The 24159-nt window shown below is 37.5% G+C and overlaps 1 protein-coding gene across 1 annotated transcript in view; it reads right to left on the reverse strand.

The window, feature by feature from the left end:
• CNTNAP2 (contactin associated protein 2) overlaps window positions 1–24159 on the reverse strand; it is a 2098245-nt gene that overhangs the window by 1259327 nt on the left and 814759 nt on the right. Inside the window, exon 5 of the mRNA XM_032643309.1 lies at window positions 545–692. Coding sequence (XP_032499200.1) covers window positions 545–692 — 148 coding nt within the window. The remainder of the gene's footprint in view (window positions 1–544; window positions 693–24159) is intronic.

A 24159-nucleotide genomic window follows, 5' to 3' on the forward strand; every position in this document is an offset into this window, starting at 1 on the left:
AACGGCAGGCGGACTCTCAACCACTGTGCCACCAGGGAAGCCCCCTGAGTAAGTTTTTAAAAGGAACTAATAAAACTTTTAGACATATATAAAATATAATTGACCTTAAAGCTCAGTGGTTGGCTTTAAAATAACAAAAGGTATATATAATTAAAGAGAACCAGAAGGAAGTTCTTAAGACTGTTTTCAAATCCATCACAGAGTCAAAAAGATGAATAAGAGTGTAAGTTTCTGTTTTTTAAATATTTCATAAGACTTCAAGCAACTTTATGAATAAGCTTTGCTGTTTTTAGTCTACTGAACAGAAATCATTTCCCAAGTCCTCTACTTAAGGGGTCCTTAAGATATTCTTATATGTGTGTTTGTGTAAAAATGTAAATATATATTTATAACATACAAACAACCTTATATATTATTTATATAAAGAAACATTGCAACTTACTGTCAGAGAAAGCAACTAATATTAAATAATTCAAAATAACAAAATTACTCATTAAATGAAGATGACAAAATCTAACACAAATTTCGACAGAATGGTACTCACAGTAAGAACAGCCATAGACCTCAATTCTGAGCCCAATGCGGCCTTCTCCGTTCCAATCCAGAGGCACGATGCGCACATAGCGGGCAATTACTGGATGCTGTAAATCATGCCGAACCACACTATCGGAGTTGACGTTCCCAGGAAATGCCTGAAAAATAAACGGGATTCGAAAATTAGGGGAAAATACTTTAGAAACAGCCATGTTCTCTATGTGCTGCAATAAACATAAGTTTTCTTATCTAACGGAGGGATTTCATATACTCTAAACCATAAACAATTTGAAAAAAGCTTCTATATGTTCTTTATTTGAAAACACGTCCAATTTTAAATGGGAACTAGGCCAAAGTTTCCATGGGCCCTTTCATATGTGGAAATGCACACATATATTAAAAGAATGAAACTGTGGCACGCGCTGTAGTATCCAGTAAACATTTAAATTACGAGTTCTATTATTTCACATTTAAACTATACAATAAGCAATTTTTCACAGAATCCAACTGTATTTCTTGCTTTTTAAAAATCTCCTGTATGTTACCTTCCCATACCATCATTACAAATTTGAAAATTTTTTCAACATAAGCTCGGTAAAAAGAGCAATTGAATATGTTGTGCAGAGGGTTGGGACTTCTACCTTTTATTAGCATAAATATATGAGTGGATCAGAAACATGTTTATTTCATTTTTCTTATTTATAGAAGATTCTGTCAAGAATCATTTGCCATGAATCTTTTTTTATGTTGAAAGTTCATATTGTCTATATTTTTTCAGCAGAGAACAAATGGATTTTCTTTGGGCATGGCTATCATTCATCAGCAAACATTTATAAAACATTTACTGTATAATAAGTATAAAGCAAGATAATACGGGGGCACAGGGATAGGGAAAGCCATAGATGCCACACTCAAAAAGAATCTATAAGAAGAATTTAATAATAGGAAAAGTGTCGGTATAAAATTACAATTTAAAGCAAGGACGATTCAAATCAAGAGACCATGATATTTTAGAATATGTCAAATAAATGAGAAATATATGTGTTTACTGTTTTAAACATGAGTCACTTCATTTCATATATACATTCTAGTTGTCCCTACATTAGGTAACTTTAGTTTTTGGAAAGCTATATTCTACATGAGATCCTCTTTTATATTTATTTAAATAATCTCCTAAACATTGAAATAAAAATTTTAAAAAGAACACGGAACTTTTTTAGTCACGAAAAGATACAACATAAACACTATATTACATTGCTAATCTGTTATATTCTTGACCTAAGGTTTTGAATTTGCTTCTATATAAAATCAGGAGTTTCATGTTTTTGAAATATCTCTTTTATAACAAGTTTTAAGAGTTATAAAATTAATAAGAGGCAAGTAAAGAGATGCTTTTAATAAAAAAGTACATAGCAGCTTTGAAACGGAAGGCTCTGGTTTAAATGCACACAAATATCACAAAGGTAAATTTGTGGTATAAAGTTGGTTACCCAGCGCTCATTCTCCAGTCATACTCCTGGCCTCCAAAATACAAAATGTAGGGCTTCCCTGGTGGCGCAGTGGTTGAGAGTCCGCCTGCCGAGGCAGGGGACACGGGTTCGTGCCCTGGTCCGGGAAGATCCTACATGCCGCGGAGCGGCTGGGCCCGTGAGCCATGGCCGCTGAGCCTGTGCGTCCAGAGCCTGTGCTCCGCAGCGGGAGAGGCCACAACAGTGAGAGGCCCGCGTACCGCAAAAAAAAAAAAAAGCAAAACACAAAATGTATAGTGTAAGACCTAGTAATACAGGGAGCATACTGAAATATTTCCTCAAGATTTAAACTATTTTATAGAACATAAGATGGCCCCAACAATCTGCATCGTGGGTAATAGTCTATAACATGTACAATTTCATGCTTTGGAAACTGGGATCCTCTTTAGTAATGATTTTTGTTGTGTTCTCCTTGGTTTTCCTCAAGCTACATACTACCACTGCCTTTTCAAAATAGCCACACCCACTTCAATCCTTCATTGGACAAAACCATTTGAGCTTCAGGTCTTAAATTTCATCACTTAAATAGACATCTTCTTTGCATCTTGCTGACAACATTTGATTAAGGGAAATAGTAAAAAGTTTTTTTTTCTTTTTAGGTATTTTTCTAACCAGCTTTTTAGTTTTACAAAGAAGCCACAAATCTAACTATTTTATTAAACCATGGCTAAATTTTAATATCACTATTGGTTGTTCTGTCTTCAAAAGCAATACCAATGAGAATCCCTGAATAAAATCACCTGAATTAAATCCTTGATGGCAGATAGGTTAATCTAAATATTATGTTTTTTAAAAAAAATTATTTATTTATTTTTGGCTGCGTTGGGTCTTCGTTGCTGCGCGGGCTTTCTCTAGTTGCAGTGAGCGGGGGCTACTCTTTGTTGCAGTGCGCAGCCTTCTCACTGGGGTGGCTTCTCTTGTTGTGGAGCACGGGCTCTAGGCACGCAGGCTTCAGTAGTTGTGGCATGCGGGCTCAGTAGTTGTGGCTCACGGGCTCTAGAGCACAGGCTCAGTAGTTGTGGCTCATGGGCTTACCTGCTCCATGGCATGTGGGATCCTCCCGGACCAGGGCTTGAACCCGTGTCCTCTGCATTGGCAGGCGGATTCTTAACCACTGTGTCACCAGGGAAGCCTTAAATATTATCTTAAATAATATTCAACAAAAGCCACCAAACAATTTTAACTTAAGGGTCAATTATATGCTTAACGTGGTGCTAGGTGGTATATGAATATTAACAACAGCAAAGACAGCAAGTAACTTTCTTGGAACCCTGCTTCTGAGACATTTGTAGCCTTATGAGGCCTGAAAGAAGAAAAATACTCCTCTGCGTTTCTCCTCTACTCCCAGTGCTTTATTTCTGACACCAGATGTAGGGGTTTTCCCACACGTCACACAATCCTTTATGGACACCAGCTGGCGTCCCATAATTTAACTTAATTCTAATACTATCTACCTGGAGATAGATTCAGATCCCACAGGTTAAGGGCTCAGTCCCACAAGATGACCCCCACTTCAGATGCCAATCTCAAGTCCAGTTGGTCACTTATGCTTCTGACAGACCATACGACAGAGGTTCCACGACCACCTCCTTAGATTCAATCACTTGCTGCAGAGCTCACAGGACTCAGGAGAACAGTTTACGTACTAGATTACTGGTTTATTATGAAGGATGTAACTCAGGAACAGCCAGATGGAAGGGGTGCATAGAGCAAGGTGGCTGCGAAGGGGTGCCGAGCCCTCTCCACACGTACCGCCCTCCCGGCACCTACACTTACCAAGCTTTCTGAACTCCTGAACTTCTGGGTTTGTATGGTGGCTGCAGTGTGCAGGCATGATGATTAAATCACTGGCCACTGGTGACTGAACTCAATCTCCTGCCCCTCTCTCCTTCCCAGAGGTCAGGGTAAGGCTGCAAATTCCAACTCTCTAATCGCACAGCTGGTTCCCCTGCTAACCAGCCCCATCTCACAGTTACCTAGGGGCTTTCCAAAAATCACCTCATTGACACGAACTCAGGTGTGGTTGAAAGGAACTTGTTATTCATAACAAAAGACACCCATTTCAGCTTTATTGCTCTTGTCACTTAGGAAGTCCCAAGGGTTTTAGAAGCTGTGTGACAGAAAACGTGGATCAAGACAGAAAAAAAATATTTCTTTTTATAAATCATGATGTCACAGGCCTTACTGCAAAAGGCAGCATCAAAAGGAAGTACAGAAGTGCGAGGCATAGCTAGTAATTCCATAGTACTTGGAATCCTATGAAAACTATGTAATCAGGAAAACTACAGAAAGAGATAGACCTCAGCTGGGTCGGAGGGCAGAATGGTGTTCAGGAGGTAGAAAGGGAGTAGGACACAGGAGAGAACAGGAAAAGGCTGGCATAAAGAAGGAGCTCAGATCTAGGGCTAGAGATACCCAGAGTCAAGTTGTAATTATGCTGAAATTTTGTTCTTTAGGGGTAACTTCTCCAGACCTCAGTTCTTTTCATTCCTTCTCCCTGTGTCTGTCCCCCCAAAAGGATTTGACTAGCTTATCTGGAAAATCTACTTTAGAACTAAAATTGTGGACTCTGAAAACATGAACTAAGGTATATTCAGGAATAAGTAATAAGGACATAAGTCTGATTGGAAGGAGGTATTTATATTGGAACATCATGAATGTTTTAAGAAGTTCTGTCTGATTATGGACGAAAGAACCTAGCATGCATTTCTTTTTTTTAGATGACAGAATGAGAGCCATATTCAGGAGATCCTAGGTGGTGGGAGATCATCGTGGGGGCAGAAAGATTAGCAACAAACAGTTAAGAGTCGATGCCACATGGTGGTAAGGGGAAGTAAGAAAATAAAAGAGATCTATTTCAAAAGAAGAAGTAACAACATTTTGAGAGAAGGGAGTAAGAGAAAAGATACAGAGCAACCTATTCCCAGGTATTAACATATTGGCATTGGTGACAGAAAGAGGGAAGGGGGATAAAACAGTAGACATCCATTCCTTCCTTCCCCAGCAAACTCTACTCTTTAAGTAACAGCAACCAGATTTTCTTTAAACATTACCCAGACTTCACTCTTAATCCACCTGATCCAGGAGAGGCAGATGCCTCTCTCTGACACCAGGGGTGGGCACCTAACTCAATGAGGCGCAATTTTAGCACTTCTGCTGGAATAATTCATTCACATATTCACTCATTGATCCATCCACTTATTCATTCGCTCAGGAAATATCTGAGTCTTTTATGCACCAGATACTGTTCAAAATCACTGGGGAGACAGGGGTGAACATTACAGAGTTTCAGTTCACATTTATATTATTAAAGTACATAGTGTGGCAGTACAGAGTGGAGCAGATAATAAATAAAATACAATGAATATATTTACAATAGCCAGGATATGGAAGCAACCTAAATGTCCATTGACAGAGGAATGGATAAAGAAGATGTGGTACCTATATACAATGGACTGTTACTCAGCCATAAAAAGGAATGAAATAATGCCATGTGCAGCAACATGGGCAGACCTAGAGATTGTCATACTGAGCAAGTAAGTCAGACAGAGAAAGAAAAATATCATATACTGCTTGTATGTGGGATCTAAAAAAAATGTACAAATGAACTTATTTACAAAACAGAAATAGAGTCACAGATGTGGGAAAGAAACTTATGGTTACCAGGGAGGTAAGGGGGGAGGGATAAATTGGGAGATTTGGATTGACATATACACACTACTATATAAAAAATAGATAACTGATAAGGACCTACTGTATAGCATAGGGAACTCTTCTCAACACTCTGTAATGACCTATACGAGAAAAGGATCTAAATAAGAGTGGATATATGCATATGTATAACTGATTCACTTTGCTGTACAGCAGAAACCAACATTTTCCATCAACTATACTCCAACAAAAATTTAAAAAAATAATATACAATGAATATATATATTGAATATACCAAGTTATATAATATGTATATATTGTTATATATTACAGGCATGCCTCATTTTTCTGCTTCACAGATATTGTGTTTTGTTTTTTCTTTTTTTACACAAATTGAAGGTTTATGGCAACACTGACTGCAGCAAGTCTACTGGCACCATTTTTCCAACAGCATTGTTCACTTTATGTCTCTGTGTCACATTTTGGTAATTCTTGCAATACTTCAAACTTATTATTATTATACTCGTCATGGTGATCTGTGATCAGTGATCTTTGATGTTACTACTATAATTGTTTTGGGGTGCCATGAACCATACCCATAAAAGATAGTGAACTTAATCTAGAAATGTGTGTGTTCTGACTGCCTCACTGACTGGTCATTCCTCCATCTCTTTTCCTCTCTTTGGGCCTCCTGATTCCCTGAGACAGAACAATACTGAAATTAGGCCAAGTCATACATCTAAGTGTTTAAATGAAAGGAAGAGTGAACTGATGCAGCAAACTTCATCGTTGTCCTATTTTAAGAAAGTGTCACGGCAGCCCCAGCCTTCAATGATCACCACCCTGCTCGGTCAGCAGCCGTCCACGTGGAGGCAAGACCCTCCAGCAGCAAAAAGGTGACAACTCCCTGAGGGCTCAGATGACAGCTCATGTTTTTTGGCAATGAAGTATTTTTAAATTAAGATATGCCCATTGTTTTTAGACATAATGGCATTGCACAATAAATAGTCCACAGTATAGTATAAACATAACTTCAACACTGCTTTACTGGGAAACCAAAAACGTCATGTGACTCACTGTCTTGCAATATTCTCTTTACTGTGGCGATCTGGAACTGAACACACAATATCTCCCAGGTATGCTTTTATATATATATATATATATATATATATATATATACACACATATATATATGTATACATATATGTGTGTGTGTGTATATATATATATATACATATATATATATAAATATAATTACATATATTGTATACACAAAGGCCAGAAAAGAGAACATCTTGAGTATACTTTGCATGTTCTGAGGACAGTAAGGAAGCAAGGAGGGCCTGCAGGCCATGATAATGTTGTCAGTTTCATTTTAATTGGGCTGGAAGGAAATCCACTGCAGAGTTTTAAGCAAAAAAGTCACATAATTTAATTTTTAAGACTGGGGCCAGTAAAATCCCCCTCCCCAAATAAAGCAAAGTTCCTAGTAAAATAGAAGACTAGAGCATAACATAAAAACCTAGGATAGTGGTGGATGGAATAATCTGGTGACATGTGCTCCAGAGGAGTGGGGTTGTTTATGGAAAAGGTAGGAACGCTGGAGTGGATGTGAGTGCTGGAGAGGAGCGACAGGACACTTCTTGTATCCTGGATCCCAAATGTGTGACATATGTGAGGAGAAAACAAGACAATACACAGAGCCACTAGGAATGAAAGCACTCCATCCACTGAGCTCCTGTTGGCCACTGTATTATAAAGGGATGGATGTCAGAGAAAGACAAAGTAGGCCCATCTGTGATGACATCATTTCAGCATCTAAATTCAGAGCTTGCTGAAGAAAGCCTACAGGCTTTCTGATTATTTGACCCGTGTTCTCATTTGTTTGCTTCTAAGGAAACTGAAAGAATAGCGACTAATACAAAGATATTTAAAGGGAAAGATAATTAGTGAAGATTTAAATATACTGCATTTGAGACTTCTCCATCAGATTGAAAGGTCACATAGAAAATTGGAGATGTTTAGGATAGCTTTTCAGAAAGGGTAACATTTATTATTTATGAACAAATGCAGGGCATATGGTATTCAGAATTCACAGCATCAGTAGATTGTGTTTTCTGTACTTCTTTTCACTTCCAAGCATACTGAGATTTAAGACAGTACCCTAAATTGAAGTTTAAAACATTTCAAAAGAATGGTGTAGGTGTTCCCAATCATTGTCTTGAATATAAAGGTGTAAATATATGGGAAATGTCTCATCTATAGCAGTATTTGGAAAAGTTAAGAAAAGTAGAAGGAGGTGTAGCCATTGATTTTATAAAAAGAACATCCAATATTTATATATCACTTTATTATTTAAAGCGTTCTAGTACACTCTGTATTGACTGTGCCTCATAGGAAATTCTAAGTTTGGAAGGGATGCTATGTTTTCAAATCGGGAAACTCAGGCTCTGAGAAATTAGAGGACTTACTGGATGTCGAATAGCTAGTCTGGGTAGACCAGGGCAAAGTAACAAGAGCGTCCACTCCCACATTGACCTTTGTTTGAGAATCAAATTTTCAGCTGGGAGTAAAGCTCTTTCTATTTAATAGGCACAACACATTTTATTTTTGATATTTGATGTTATCCATTTGAATGTCAAATTTAAAGTTTGATAGATAATTTTTATCCGACCACACTTTGGATGTACACTTGATTTCCATCCCACTAATTAGCATACTTTGCCTGCATCCTTTACTGTTCCCAGCATTTTTATTTCCTTGAAGTTTGACAACATTAATATCTTCTTTTCTCATGCATTTTCCCCAAAGATGCTGCTACTATGATCACTAGCCAAAGCTCCTCTGCAAATTTTAATACAAGCAATTAAAAAGTTTGAATGACACTGTTCATTATGAAAAGAAAGGCAGGTCTGCTATAGCGCAAATACTATTGAAGTAGTAATGGCTACATTGTCATATGGTTTGAAAAGAACATTTTTTTTCCCACATCACTTGACCCCCCACTCACTTGCACTTTTTCACATGAATGTAAAAAAAAAAGAGAGAAAGGAAAAAACAAGGTAAGATATACAGCTGATTTTTACAAAACCCTTATGATTTGTAAATCTGTATCAAAAATTGAAAAATTACAAAGGAACTTGAATCTTGAATAGAACGCTATCCTTTAAAACTCAACCTTCATTTAGACAAATGTCACACAAAATGTATGCTTTGTGGATACATGGAAGCACCAGAGCCAAATTCAGCATTGTAAGACTGAAAATCAATTTACATAAGCTTGTGAATTACACGTCACTGCTACTAAGTCTCCCGAACGGGCTGTGATTTGTATATACGCTTAGAAGGATTTTTTATTTATTTATTTATTTTTTTTTTACTAACATAGCATTTATGTAATTCGCCAAGCTTTATGCTTAGTAAAACAGAACAATATAATGTAATGCCTAACTTACGGTGCTCGTTCTGAGTTACTGTCTTATAAATTATTAAAATATACAGCCGAGAGCTTTTAAAAAAAAAAAAATTGAGTTGTTCAGAAAGCTAACTGCAGAATAATCTAAGTATCACTGAAGTTTTAATAACAAAATTTCCCACCATGTGCACTAAATATTTCTTCTAGTTCAAACAATAATTCTGATGGCCTAAGAGAGGAGAGGCAGACTTTTTCTGTATAGTACCAAACAGTAAATATTTTCGGCTTAGCATGCTGCTATACCTTTCAGTCCCAGATCCTCCTCCTTCTTCCTTTTCATTTTTAACAACACTTGAAAAATGTAAAAACCATCTTAGTTCACAGACATTAAAAGAACAGGCATGGACCAGAGTGAGCCCATGGGCTAGAGTTTGCCAACCCCTGGTCTAAGACAATCTTTCAAATTAATAAATCCTCCCTCAGATAGGAAGCCAAATCTAAAATCATCCGCAGACTTTTGAGTCACTTGGCATTTAAAAACCAACAAACTTTGGAAAAGCATTTTGTCCACCCTTGAAGCATATGATTTACCAGACTGGAGGAAAATGTATAGGGATTTGGAAGGATGTTATGTATAATGCAGGAAGTCACATTTTCCCTCAAATTCATTATTATGCGGTTTGAAGTGTAACTTAGCAAGTATTTTATGAAGGGAATAAATTATTTAGTCTTCACTAAAACCTCACCTTTTCAGAAACCTAAAATAAGGGATTGCAAGCTCAAGGTTTTGCTTAAGACTGAAAAATATGTCTAAAACACCCAGTTCTTGTACAAGCAAGCCTATAGGAGGAGCTTTTAGTGCTACAACAAGTCTCATAAATGGCAACTTATGTGAGAAAAACAATAAAACACGAATACTTCTTAAAATGAGAGATCTTATTTTCTTAAGACAGAAAATGCCGCTGCTGCCGTAGAAACACATATCGAGTCCTTAAGTTGATGTCATAAACCTGTGATCATTCTAATTACTTTTCTTCCAGTTTAATTTTATTTCTTGCTGGATTTTAAATTTTATTGTCCTCGTGCCATCAGTTCATATCAAAAGGTAGAAACGGATTTTTTACTGTGCAACCTTGATCGGAGTCTCCAAGCCTCAGTTTTACTCCCTGCCGAGGCAGAAAGAAAAGAAGTACCTTCATAAAGTACTACATGTTACCGCCCCACTCTGGCCTCTTCACCTGCACGCTCTTGTCATCCTCTTGATCGGGCTGTACAAACACATCCTGCAGGACTCAGCTTACATAAGCTTCTGGAGTAAGTCCATTCCCTGACACTCACTCCTCAATCACCCAACGTTCTGCAGGGAGCCTCATAGCATCCTATACTTTTCTTTCCCTTTATTCAATTGTGATAACTTCATTATGTTTGTGATCATCCACCTAATCACTGCTTCAGAAGTATGTAAGTCAGCATGGAAGCCTGTGATCAAACCTCTGGTCCCCCACCATTCTGTTGCCCCTAGCACAGTGGACGGTGTTTAGTGAGTATCAGTTTACTGCCCGGTTAAATGAGTAAATAAAAGTGTTCATTCTCAAACTCCCACCTGCTTATATTTCACAGCTCTTATTTTGGGATGTACCAAAAACTAGTTCAAAAATATTTATAGTTAATAAACCATATGTTAGATAATATCCTACAGGAAAAAAATAGAGCATGCTTGTCTGATTCGACAAGACACTAGGTTAATAAAACAAGTTTTCCCAGAGTTATGGGGATGTCATTATCAATATATAAAGTATCTGGGAATTCCAGAGATCATGAGGGAAAAACAGGAAATAGTCATGCAAAAATCACATCAAAATCAGGAGAGAAATGCTAGGATCAATGTGAAAATTAACACACACACACACACACACACACACACACACACACACACACCCGACCATCAAATCTCTATGTTCACTTCTGTAATGCACTTGAACTCTGCTGAAAGCATATTCTTTAGATTGTTAAACCACAGCAAATATGTTGGGGGGAAAATGCCAAAATATTTTATCTACATATAAGCAGCAATACTCTCTCTGGACGCTTCCGCTCCTGACTCAGATATTTCTTATCCTTTTCGTGTTATGAACAGATTTTAGAATTATCTTACTAGAAGAACCATTAATCAATTAAAAATTATGACGTAAAACAGTCATTTTGACTTAAAAAAACAATAAGGCAAATATCTTTTAAAGATCTAGCTCTTTCATCAATCTTTCCCTTTATGTTTTATGGGAGTCACATGGTGATGGTGTCCTATAGGTTTCATCCTTTGCTCAGCTGCTCTCAGCACACCCAAAAGGTAGATCCAGTCTTTTGGATGGCTTCACTGTCTCCCATAGCTTATTCCCATGGGATCTTGGATTCCTCTCTCCCTCCTTCCCTTTCTTTTGTCCTTTTCTTTTTTCCTTCTTGTCCTCCCTCCTTCCCTTTCTCTCCCTCCCTCTTCTCTCTTCTTCCCTCCCTCCCTCCATCCCTCCAGCGGTTTAATGTACTACATGAGCCTTTCCTGCTCACATTTCAGTCCAGCATGGAAAGAAGAGACAGAGGGACTCTGCCCCACATAGTCATTCAGGGACCCAAGCTCACCATGTTTGGTTCTCATCATTAACCTCTGGTTCTCAAGGCCACCGAAGAAACAGAAGAAAAAGCATGGAGAAATGTACAGGGGTGGGGCTTATATTCAGATTTAGAAATAGAGGGTATCACTTCTATATACATTGCACTGGTCATGTATCTTTCTGGCCTTAACCTTAGTGTGGAAGAGGTTGGGGAATGCAGCAGAAAAATGGAACAGGTTTGATAAACGCACAACATTGTCTCTGCCATGGAGAGGTTACACAATGTTCATGCATTTTTGAAATTCTATGCTTATCTATATCCTAGCACTTATTATACCGAATAGTAAAATTATATAAGATCATTTGTTGGTCTCCCAACAAACAACAGACAACATAGGCAGCAACACAGCTTTTTTAAAAATTGAGGTATAATTTACATACAGTAAATTGCAAAGATCTTCAGTGAATAGTTTACTCAGTTTTGAGAAATATTCATCCATGCAATTCCCTCCCCCATCATGATATAAATATTTCTAATAACTCGGAAACCTCCCTTTTCAGTCTCAATCAGCACTCTTCTTAGTTGACACCACTCCCTACCCTATGTAACCACTTTTTCAATTTCCATCACCATAGATTAACTTTGCCTTTTCTTGAACTTATGAAAGGGATCAAACATCACTTTCACTCAGAATGATGTTAAGATTCCCCATGCTTTTGTATGTATCCATAGCTAATTCCTTCTTATTGCCGAGTAGTATTTCATTGTATAATATACCACAGTTTATCTATTCTTCTGTTGACAGACTCCAGGGAGGTTTTCCATTTTTTACTCATATGAATGAAACTACTCTTGAGTATTTGTGTAAATGCCTAGGAGCAGAATTTCTGAGCCCTAGAGTAGATGCATGTTTATTTTTTAAGAAATTGCCGAACTTATTTTTAGTGGTTAGTAAGTGGTTAAACTTATTTTTAGTGTTAGAATATACAGTGGAAATCTGCTGTATATTCTATATAACCGAAGTTCATTATTTTATGCATTTATTTTCTCTCAAAACGTGCCTACATTTTTTCATCATCCTACATGTCAAACCATAAGAAAGGATGAAAATCATTAGATAAATGCTATCAATTATCTTTTATTCTAATACTTGAAATAAATATATATATACAAAGTAAAAAAAAAAAACACACAAAAGCAATGTCATCAAGCTTAACAATGTTAAAGTACAACACAACTGACAGAAATTTGGAGATGGAAAAGTTTGAGAGAATGGAGAAGAAAGGACCTGCTGAATAATATCTGTGTCCTTCAAGTAAGGAGCCAAAAGATATTACCAAAGTTTGATAGAACAGCAAACCCACTTGTAAGTGTATTATCAGAAGTAACAAAACTAACAAAAAAACAATTTAAAATATTTGAAAAAAAATCGATATAATTCCTAAAAACAGGCCAGGTATGGGGGAAAGTAGGTTAGCTAATTACAAATTGATCTATCAAGAATCAGTATTTGGGCTTCCCTGGTGGCGCAGTGGTTGAGAGTCCGCCTGCCGATACAGGGGGCACAGGTTCGTGCCCCGGTCCAGGAAGATCCCACATGCTGCGGAGCGGCTGGGCCTGTGAGCCGCGGCCGCTGGGCCTGCGCGTCCGGAGCCTGTGCTCCGCAACGGGAGAGGCCCACGTACCACACACACACAAAAAAGAATCAGTAGTCAGTAGGTGATTTCTAAGTTGATAAGTGAACAAACTGCTATATAAGTGTATAGGGAGAATGTAACCAGAGATGGGGAGATATTGGGAAGAGAACTTTTGCTTTTTAAATTAAATTCTTTCTGTACTACTTGATTAAAAATATTTCTCCATATACTATTTTGATAAAAATAAACCACAAAAAATATTTTTTGGAGGGCTGTGTCTAAAACTTTGGCTTTCAGATTTTTGGCAAACTATGCAGATAGAGACACACGCAGTTGTGAGATTCATCTTGTCTGTAAAAATAAAATCTAACCAGTTGCTCGGCGAAGCATTAAGACTCCTGGTACTGAGCCCAGAAAGAGATTTCTCAAATGAGTCCGATGTAAAAGGAACCATGCTACACAATGAACAAAGTGTTCTACGACATCTGTATGAGAAGACAGCAGCAAATCTCATAGGGAGGTTCTTGCAGCTTCTAAACGCCAAAACACAATCGTAAGCAAAACTTCCAATGCAGGTATTCAGCTCTCTGCTGAACTGACTTAATCTAGAAACGGTTCAGGGTCCCTAGAGGAATGAATGGATTGCATTGCCTCCAGGTTATCCTCCATAAACACTGCTTTTCTCAAGTATTTAATGTTTGAGTGGCAATGAATTTGAGAATATACTTGGAGGTACCCAGAGTACATCTCATTCTAAATGTGGAACCAAATGCGTTCATAAGCATAAAATCAACAAAACAATCAAGTTTTATTTAGGGTGAGGGTCAGAGTTAGCAAAGTAAATTAACAACTTTAAATTGTGTCTTTTCAAAATGTGAAATTCTTCATTTGGATAGCTTTATGCCACGGAATACTAATAATTTTGACTCTAAATGTATTCTCTATTTGCACATTAATAATGACTTTATTCTTTCTCAATTGAATATACTTATGCATCCTACCATTTTTATATTCTACAGCAAAATTGATACCTGGTAATGTTTCTTTGAAATACAGAGAAAGAACCAAAATAACTAACACTTCCTGGGTCTATAAAAGCTATTTTTCCCCAATATATTTGAATCTTACCTTTTATAGGGAAAAAAACCCCCAGCATTTTACATTATATTCCTCCACTTTTACTGGTCCTAGTTTTCTGCTCCTTTTCTTTACAAAATTTCTCAAATAAATGGGCTGTGCTCTGCATGTCCCTCTTTCTCTATGCTCTCGTTTTCAGCAATTTTTTCTTTTTTTTTTTTTTTTTGCAGTATGTGGGCCTCTCACTGCTGTGGCCTCTCCCGTTGAGGAGCACAGGCTCTGGACGGGCAGGCTCAGCGGCCATGGCTGACGGGCCCAGCCGCTCAGCGGCATGTGGGATCCTCCCGGACCGGGACACGAACCCGTGTCCCCTGCATCGGCAGGTGGACTCTCAACCACTGCGCCACCAGGGAAGCCCAAGTTTTCAGCAGTTTGCTAATTGTTATCTTTTCTTTGGAAACAGAAAGATCACTGATAATGGCCCAGTAAATTTTTTCTTGGTTTTTCAATTTTTCTTCAACTTCCTCTACAATTAGTCATCTACTCCTTGAATCTCTCTTATTCAGGGACATTTCCATTTTGCACACTTTATTTGGTCTCAGATTACTTCTCCATCTAACTGGATATTTTTAATCTCTCTGTGGACTATTAAAGATCTCGTTGTTCTCCTTACCCTTCCACAAGTGAGATCATCCACTTTCACGCCTTCAGACTTATATTCTACGAGGACATTTTGCTGCCCGTCTGTTTCCTCCACTACCCAGATTTTATTTTCTGTCCTCATGGGAGCCTGAGTAATGATGAAGCTAGCTGGTATAGACTGGATTACTCAGGCCCCCTTACTGTCGGGCAGCTGATTCTATCCCACCAATGGGGCACATCAGCAAATCATCAACTCTTCTCAGGCAGTCTGTCTTCCGGGCGGCCTAGCTTCCACCGGTCTTTCATAACACTGTTTCCTCTCTTTGTTCTGTAAGCTCCAGGAATGGTAATGGCTTCCCTAGGCTTCTAATTCATAAGTATCTCATCATCCCTTCTTCACTCCCTTAAACCTGGTCACACTTAACTGTCCCTTCACTACGTTCTATTTAGGTAAACCCTTTTGAATGCGCTATCTGCTTCTGATCAGAACACTGACTAGTACATGAGTACAAAATTCCTATTATAATCTCTCAATAAGTTTATCTCCAAAGTCCTTAGAGTATATCCAGTTGAAAATATCTGTGCAGAATTCTAATTTTCCAATATCCCAATTTCCCTAAAATCTTTGGTTCTATTAACTTTACTTTCCTCTGTGCTTTTCATTATCAAATTCTAGTTACTGTTCTTTAGATTCATTTATTTTTCATTCCAGGGTTTAGGCTCTTTTAATTGTTTCCTACCTGAGATTGTATAATTTCCCAGTTTTTTCCCCCACTTTCAATCTTATTCTTCTACAATGCAAAATATGGTACTAATCATGTCAAGGCCTCTGACTAAAAAATTTGGGGAAATCCCTACTTCTTACTAAATAAAATTCAAATGGAAGGTGCTATTAAAAACTACCTTGTGGGCTTCCCTGGTGGCGCAGTGGTTGAGAGTCTGCCTGCCGATGCAGGAGACACGGGTTCTTGCCCCGGTCTGGGAAGATCCCACATGCTGTATAGCGGCTGCGCCCGTGAGCCATGGCTGCTGAGCCTGCGCGTCTGGAGCCTGTGCTCCGCAACGGGAGAGGCCACAACAGTGAGAGGCCCGTGTACCGCAAAAAAAAACAAAACAAAAAAACTACCTTGCTACGATCACACAGTACTTGGAAGTTACTTGTCCTATCAAGCAAAGTTGTTTCCTAATTTAAAAGATTTTGTTACAATATTATACTATAAAATTAATACAATTAGGCATTTAAAAAACACACTTTAAAATATACTAATGAGTAATAACTGAAGTCTAACAATTTGAACTCTTTTTTGTTGGCTCACACAGACCATTCTCTCTTATACTAAAATAGATACAGAAAAATAAAGCAAAAATCATGCATACGTAAAATTTATTTTAGTTGCAAGACACTCAGATTATTCTTACTGTTTGTGTCTTCTCACAAGAATAATTAATAGCACTTTGATGTAAAAATAGCACTTTGATGTAAAAATATTTTTATTTAGCAAGAACCAAAAAAGATAAAAGGATTAATGAGACATTTAGTTTAAGGTCCCAATGGCCATATAAATTGCCCCAAATTGTTTACTGTTTCATGTGTACCTTTGCTTTCTTTTTTGAATTTCATAATCTATAAGTATGGCCATGTCTAAAGAAAATATCTATAGTTTAAAGAAAATTTTCAAAGTAGGCTGAGGTAGTTGATCAGATAGCATTATCTAATTTAAAGAGTACAGTAACCACCTGATAAATTTAGTAATTTTATTTCAGATGAGAAAAAAAAAAGAAAAGAAGCAAGAGACAAGCTATTTAAAGAGAGATTTTTCTATTTACAATAGCCAGGACATAGAAGCAACCTAAATGTCCACCAACAGAGGAATGGATAAAAAAGATGTGGTTCATATATACAGTGGAATATTACTCAGCCATAAAAAGGAACGAAATAATGCCATTTGTATAGGGTTGGCCAAGAAGTTCATTTGGGTTCTTCCATAACATCTTACAGAAAAACCCAAATGAACATTTTGGCCAACCCAATAGCAACATGGATGGACCTAGAGACTGTTATACTGAGCGAAGCAAGTCAGAAAGAGAACGACAAATACCAAATGATATCGCTTATATGTGGAATCTTAAAAAAGGGTACAAATGAACTTATCTACAAAACAGAAACAGATTTACAGTTGTAGAAAACAAACCCATGGTTATCAAGGGTAAGGGGGGGGAAGGATAAACTGGGAGATTGGGATTGACATAAACACACTACTATATATAAAATAGATAACTAATAAGGACCTACTGTATAGCACAGGGAACTCTACTCAATACCCTGTAATGGCCTATATGGGAAAAGAATCTAAAAAAGAGTGGATATATGTATAACTGATTCACTTTGCTCTGCACCTGAAACTAACACAACATTGTAAATCAACTATACTCCAATAAAAATTATTAAAAAAAGAAAAAGAAATCTTCTCCTTTTATGTAGCCAAGAATGTACAGCCCATTACACACGTTAACAAAAGTAAAATAAAATAAAATAAAGATTTTTAATTTGCTCTAAAGCAAAGATCCACAGCTGAAATACCTATGCACTGGGATAATGTCTATTTTCAGAGAAGCCTATTTACTCTTAGCAGTTAAAAGTAATATGCTGTATAAGAGGCAAGATAAAAAGATGTACTTTGGGGCTTCCCTGGTGGCACAGTGGTTGAGAGTCCGCCTGCCGATGCAGGGGACGTGGGTTCGTGCCCCTGTCCGGGAAGATCCCACACGCCGTGGAGCGGCTAGGCCCACGAGCCATGGCTGCTGAGCCTGCGCGTCCGGAGCCTGTGCTCCACAACGGGAGAGGCCACAATAGTGAGAGGCCCGTGTACCGCAAAAAAAAAAAAAAAAAAAAAAAAAATGTACTGTGTAGAAATCACATAGACATGTACAGATAGGCTGACCATAGTTGGTGTTAATCAATGTTGTTTCTCAAGTTGGCCAAACAATCTTAAAAAATCATGAGAATCTCTACTCTGTTGTAGGTGTATAAGAAATAGTTCATTTATGCTAGTTTATGCTGGGTTTAGTTTGCACGTCTTTTTTTTTTCCTCTGAATGGTTTAACTAAATTCTTACTCTTTTCTGAAGAGTCCGCACATTTTTACTCCCATGCTCTAAAAAACGCTTCATTTGACCTCACAGCCAGGACCTTAATAGGAAATGAGTAAAGGAAATACCTTCTATATTTCCTGTTATTTTAAAATAACTGCATATAGAAAATGTTCTTTTGCATAGCCATTCCAACTAGTAAATTTTAATAAGAACTTATTAATAAAATACTATAATAATGGAAAATTTAAACATATATCTTTCACTTATGGATACATCAGACAAAAATTTACTAAGCATACAGAGACTTAGACAAAATAATAAGCTTAATGCTATTGATTTGAAATACCCTGCAAATATTTTTCAAAGCATCGATTGAAAAATATATGGAAATTACATGTTTTAGGCCTTAAAGCAAGCCATGGTTGACGGCTAAAAATTGGTATCATACAAAGTGCATTCTCAGAAGACAATGCAGTTAAGTTACATTGACTAAAAATTAAAACAAAATAAAAATATAAGCTCTGAAATTAAAAAAAATTAATCCCAATTTGTCATCAACTAGCAATATAATCTTGGATAAACTCAAACAGGAGACACATACAAGGACAAATATACCATCGTGGTCAAAAAAGGAAATCATAATGGTATTAAAAATTACTGAGAACAAATTTGTCATAAAAAGTATGAGACATCAAAACTGTGGCATGCAGCTCAAGTAGTATTTTGAGGGAAAATTATGGACTTTATTACTTGCAGTACAAAAGGAAAAATGGTGAAAATTAATGACCTAAGCATACTTCAGAAGTTCGAGGGAAAAAAAGGCTGTAATCAATTCAAAGAATGTATATGAAAAGAACTAGGAAAATAAGAATATAAATAAACAAACAACTCGTGAAGTTCCAGAGGGCCAAAAAATGATTCTCTATAAAATAAGTAAAATTGGAAAATCTCTGGTGAAACTAATGCCTCAAGAGAAGGAAAAATGATGTTAGGAATGAAGAGAGGATATAACTATACATAGAGACTGAAAATAAAATTAAGAGAGTACAAGCTTTGTGTCAAAAAATGTTAAATGAAAGTGAAATGTTCACTACAGCACAAAAAACATAATGTAATAAAAATGACCCAGGAAACAATATGAATAATAAAAAAAGCCTTATAAGTATTAAAGTTAAACAGACAATTCAAAAATCTACCCACTGCTGAGAAGCAGTTCAAGGAACTGTGCTCAAGTTTAAGGATACCTTGTAAGCAGAGCTTTTGTGCCAGACCATCTTTTTTTTTTTTTTTTTTTTTTTTTTTTTTGCGGTACGCGGCCCTCTCACTGCTGCGGCCTCTCCCGTTGCGGAGCACAGGCTCCGGACGCGCAGGCTCAGCGGCCATGGCTCACGGGCCCAGCCGCTCCGCGGCATGTGGGATCTTCCCGGACCGGGGCACGAACCCGCGTCCCCTGCATCGGCAGGCGGACTCTCAACCACTGCACCACCAGGGAAGCCCCCAGACCACCTCTTTAAGGGTAGTTGCATAGCAAGCAGCTGAGAGGTAGATACAGTGTTCCTTCCCCAGAAAGGGGGCAGATCTGTTTACAGTCCAGGACAATAAAGATAATACCTCCTGTGGGGCAAAGCTCAGCTGGGTTTGCTTGCAACTCATAAAAGAATGAGGTGTCTGAAGCCTAGGTTTCCTTAGCAGTGTTCCAAATCTCCTGCACGTGCAGCATCCACATGGGCCTGTCTGCACCATCCCTTTCGGCTTTGATGTGCAAAGAGAACTGATATGATATGAATATGAAGCTCATAAATAAAAACAAGCCAATAAAAAAAAAAAACCCTGAAAATACCAAGTGCTAATGGAAATGCTATGTAGTAGAACTCTTGTATATCGTTAACAGGAATGCAATTGGTACAGCCTGTTTGGAAAAGAGTGTGGCAACTTCTTAAACACACCCAGCAATCCCACTACTCAAGGATAATGACAACGTATCTTGACAGAAAGTCTGAGTGTAAATTTTTGTGGTAGCTTCATTCGTAATCATGCCACTCTAGAAACATCCCAAATATCCATCAAGCAGTGAATGGATAAAAACAGGAGTGTGGTACATCCACAGTCCACTGGTCAACTGACTCCTTCCACAGTCCATCAAGGAGCAAGTTACACTTAGACTATTTTCTCCCTTCTTCTCATTTAACTCTTTCCTCCTTATTTTCCATTAGCCATGTTTCCACGGTGCCTTCCTGTTCTAAAAAACAATCTGTCCTGGCCTTGACACTTTTGATGAGACAAATCAAGTGTCCTGGTTTAAAAAAAAAGAAAGGAAAAATAAATCAAGAAAAGCAAAACAACAAACTTCTTCTAACCCTCCTCACTTCTTCCCTTATGATGCCATATCCTTTACTGACCTCCCAAACTTCTTGAAAAGGCAACTTTATATCGAGTCTTCCAAGGGTTCAAGTCTCAGTACCCACTTTTTCCTTATTCTCCTATCTTTAGTTTTCTGCACAAATATAGTGAAATCCAAAGTTTCTTACTCAGTTCTGACCCTCTGTAAGCAGTTTGTAGCACTTGGTATCCTGATAGTATCTTTACCTTTTTAAGACTATGATCTCATTTTGACTCTCAAACAGGAATCACGTCTATCCCCTTATGTCTCTGATTCTTCCTCTTAATCCTCTTCTGGGTAAGGTCTCATGCTAAACCAAATATTAGACAGTGATTTCCATATCCATATCTCCAGCCCTAAGTTGGATTTTGAGATCTAGGTCAGAATTTCCAACTGTCTGACATCTTTTATTAGACAACTGGAAGATGTTTCAAATCAAAAAAGAGAAGTTTTTGCCTTTTCTTTGCTCCATTTCCTATGTTCCCCATACTGTTTGCCAACACTGCCATCCCTCTAATCCTCCAGTCCAGAATCTTCCATCACATCTGTACCTTTTCCTCTTCCTTACTCACGTCCACAATGTCCTGAGTGCTGGTGGTCCTGTCTGTCCCGTAATGGCTCTTCCACGTGTGTGGCTACTGTAGTTTTTCAAACTCATCCTCCCCGACATCTCTCTGAATGTTCCTTCTGCCTCCAGTCTCCCTCTCCTAAAATTTACTTGATATACTAGCTGAAGAGGGATCTTTCTAAATTACAATCTCATTCTATGAGAATCTAATTACTTAACCCGAAGTATAGATACAGGTTGCCTTTGTTCACATGTTGCCAACTCAATAAATTGAAAAGAATAATTTGTACAGTTATTGCCCTTTGTTTTATTTATAGGATGCTAAATGATTCACTTAACAGATTCTTTTCAACAAATTAACAGAATTGACCTCGCTGAACAAATATATTTGTTATAATTGGCATCATGCATATACAACCATTGAGCTCTTTTTAGTTAGAACCTGAGAAAAGTAGCCAGTTAGAGCTCCTGACTTACAGAAAATCTATACTGCAGTTTCCATCTTTAATTCTTTCTTTTCTAATGAAAGATGACCCATTTCTTGTGCAACGAGAAGACTGTTTCTAGAGCCTGACTATACTCCCCTATATATATGAAAATTTTATTTGCTTCCTGAATTGAATAATTTAAAACTTCAACTAAATGATCACCACTTTAATTCTGAACACATTTTCCTCAACGAAGGTGATTGCGGGGGAAACTAAGGGGATTGTCTCCAGCTCCGCCCCACTGACTGCATATGCAAATGAGGAAACCAAGTGTGAAGAAAACACTTAGGGAGTGTTGAGCTTTTTTACAATTTTACTGTGAAACTCAAAGAGCTTTGGAACCAGGAGGACTCAATTACATCTCTAGTGGCGATGAAGGGATTCAAAAGGCAGCTGGAAGCAAACATGGCTTCCGCAGAGGGCAGAAGCTTAGAAGTCATAGCAGGTGAGCGGCAGTCACAGGGTGGCAGCTTCTAAAAGAGTGGACTTAGTGCGGGAGATACGTTCTGGTCTATGAGTGCAACAGATTAGTGGCTGCTAGGAGTAAGGGAGGATATGGGGTGAAAGGGGAGTAGGTGTGGCTATAAAAAGATAACCTGAGGGACCCTTGAGGTAATGGAAATATTCTGTATCCTTACCATACCAATGTCAATGTCTTGGTTTGGATTTCTGTACTATAATTTTGTAAGATGTCACCATTGGGGGAAACTGGATAAAAAGGGGACATGGGATATTTCTATACTATTTCTCACAAATACAGGTAAATCTATAATTATCTTAAAATAGAACTTTAATTTATTAAATATTATATGCTAAGCATGTCTCCTTGAGCTATCAAAATTGGTATCTTAGAGATTTATTGTTTTGCCTCAAAATAATATAAATTTTTTTTTTTTTTTTTTTTTTGGCTGCACAGCATGGCTCGTGGGCTCTCAGTTCTCCGACCAGGGATTGAATCCAGCCATGGCAGTGAAAACCCAGAATCCTAACCACTAGGCCACCAGGGAACTCCCTCAAAAGAATATAAAAATTTTAAACAAATGTTGACACATGTAGAGGGAGAGTAACAGGAAATCATAAATTCCCTCTTCAGAAGTTGAAAGTATTAGTTGCTTTCCCCATGTTCATCTCAACCTGTTTCCTCTTTTAATATCCTCAAAGTAGAATAAACTCACAAGGATCTGAATACTTCATTCTTTTATGCAAAAATCACCATAAGGCAAGGAACCCAAGTCCCTGAACTACAACAGCAAGGCATCTGATAGGTTTGTTTAAACTGTCTCTACAAGTGACTGTAAGTCAGGATTAATGGTTTTCAGTTCAACAGATACAAACTGGTGGACTCTACCATAACAAGTAGGATCACTGAATACCAAATATGTACACCGAGTATAATTAATGCCAAGTAACCATCACTGAGATGTCTGATGAATAAAGTTCTGTGATTAGAAAAAAAACATAAGACTTAAGAAGAGCCCTTTATCTGGTGGTTTTCCAACTGGAAGAAAAACATTGGGGCAAAATTCCACAAAAATGATATTCAAATCACAAATGATTGTCGTAAACATTTTGTTATGGATAGAACAGCAAGTGGTTTATTATGTGTTTGCTTGGTGCAAACATGTTAACAAAATCCAGATTTTGATGTTTATGTTAATGATGAAGAAATAGAAAAAAATGTACAATTTATAATTTATGTTTGTAGACAATCCTAAGCACTTCTGCACAGTGAAAATCTAGGCCATTGGGGAAATTTTGCAATAAAATATGTATATGGAAAAGTGGCTTTAACATAATCGATTTATGGCGATTTTCTAAGGAAAGTGGGAGCCTGTCCAAATTTGTATTTCTAGAATAGTGGCCTTGTTACAACTGAGGACAGATCTAGGAGTCACTGTAGATTATTTTTGGCAGGCAATGGCTCACTGAGCTCTCACAGGGAAGCCAGAAGGAGGAAATGAAATGGGAAGTTTTATCCCCCTGCAGTAAAAGACAACATTTCTATGGGATACTATTTGTAATTCTGGTCACCAAACTGCAACAAAGAAATAATAGAACTCTGGAAGGTCTAGACAGGGAAGCTGAAATGGTCAAAAGAAAACAGAATCTTCCCTATGTGAATAAGGGGACTTAAAAATATTAATCACATTACAAAAAGATAAAAAGAGGAGAACACAGGTTTGCACAGCCACACTCAATGTATTCATTAATACATCAGTGTCAATTGTCTGAGTATCCTTAATGCTGTGCTGGGGAGTTCTTTCCTCAACCCTCTACAAGTCAAAAATTCATCTATGTTTGATGAAGGAAAATAAGATACTGCTATCAAACTGTCAAAGGACATAAAGCTTAGGAGAATAACAAAATATTATATGCCTGAGGCAATATTTGAAGATAAGAAAACAAAAAGAGAAGCAAAATATAATAAGTTCATGTTTGGTAAACACAAGTGTAAATATCTTAATTAAAGTGAATTAAACAAGTAGGAGGAAGGACGGAGATGTTTTAAGAGCTGTTGACTGGAAAAGCTATGAGGTTT

Source organism: Phocoena sinus, chromosome 9, assembly GCF_008692025.1.
Source record: "Phocoena sinus isolate mPhoSin1 chromosome 9, mPhoSin1.pri, whole genome shotgun sequence".
In the NCBI taxonomy this organism is placed as follows: domain Eukaryota; kingdom Metazoa; phylum Chordata; class Mammalia; order Artiodactyla; family Phocoenidae; genus Phocoena; species Phocoena sinus.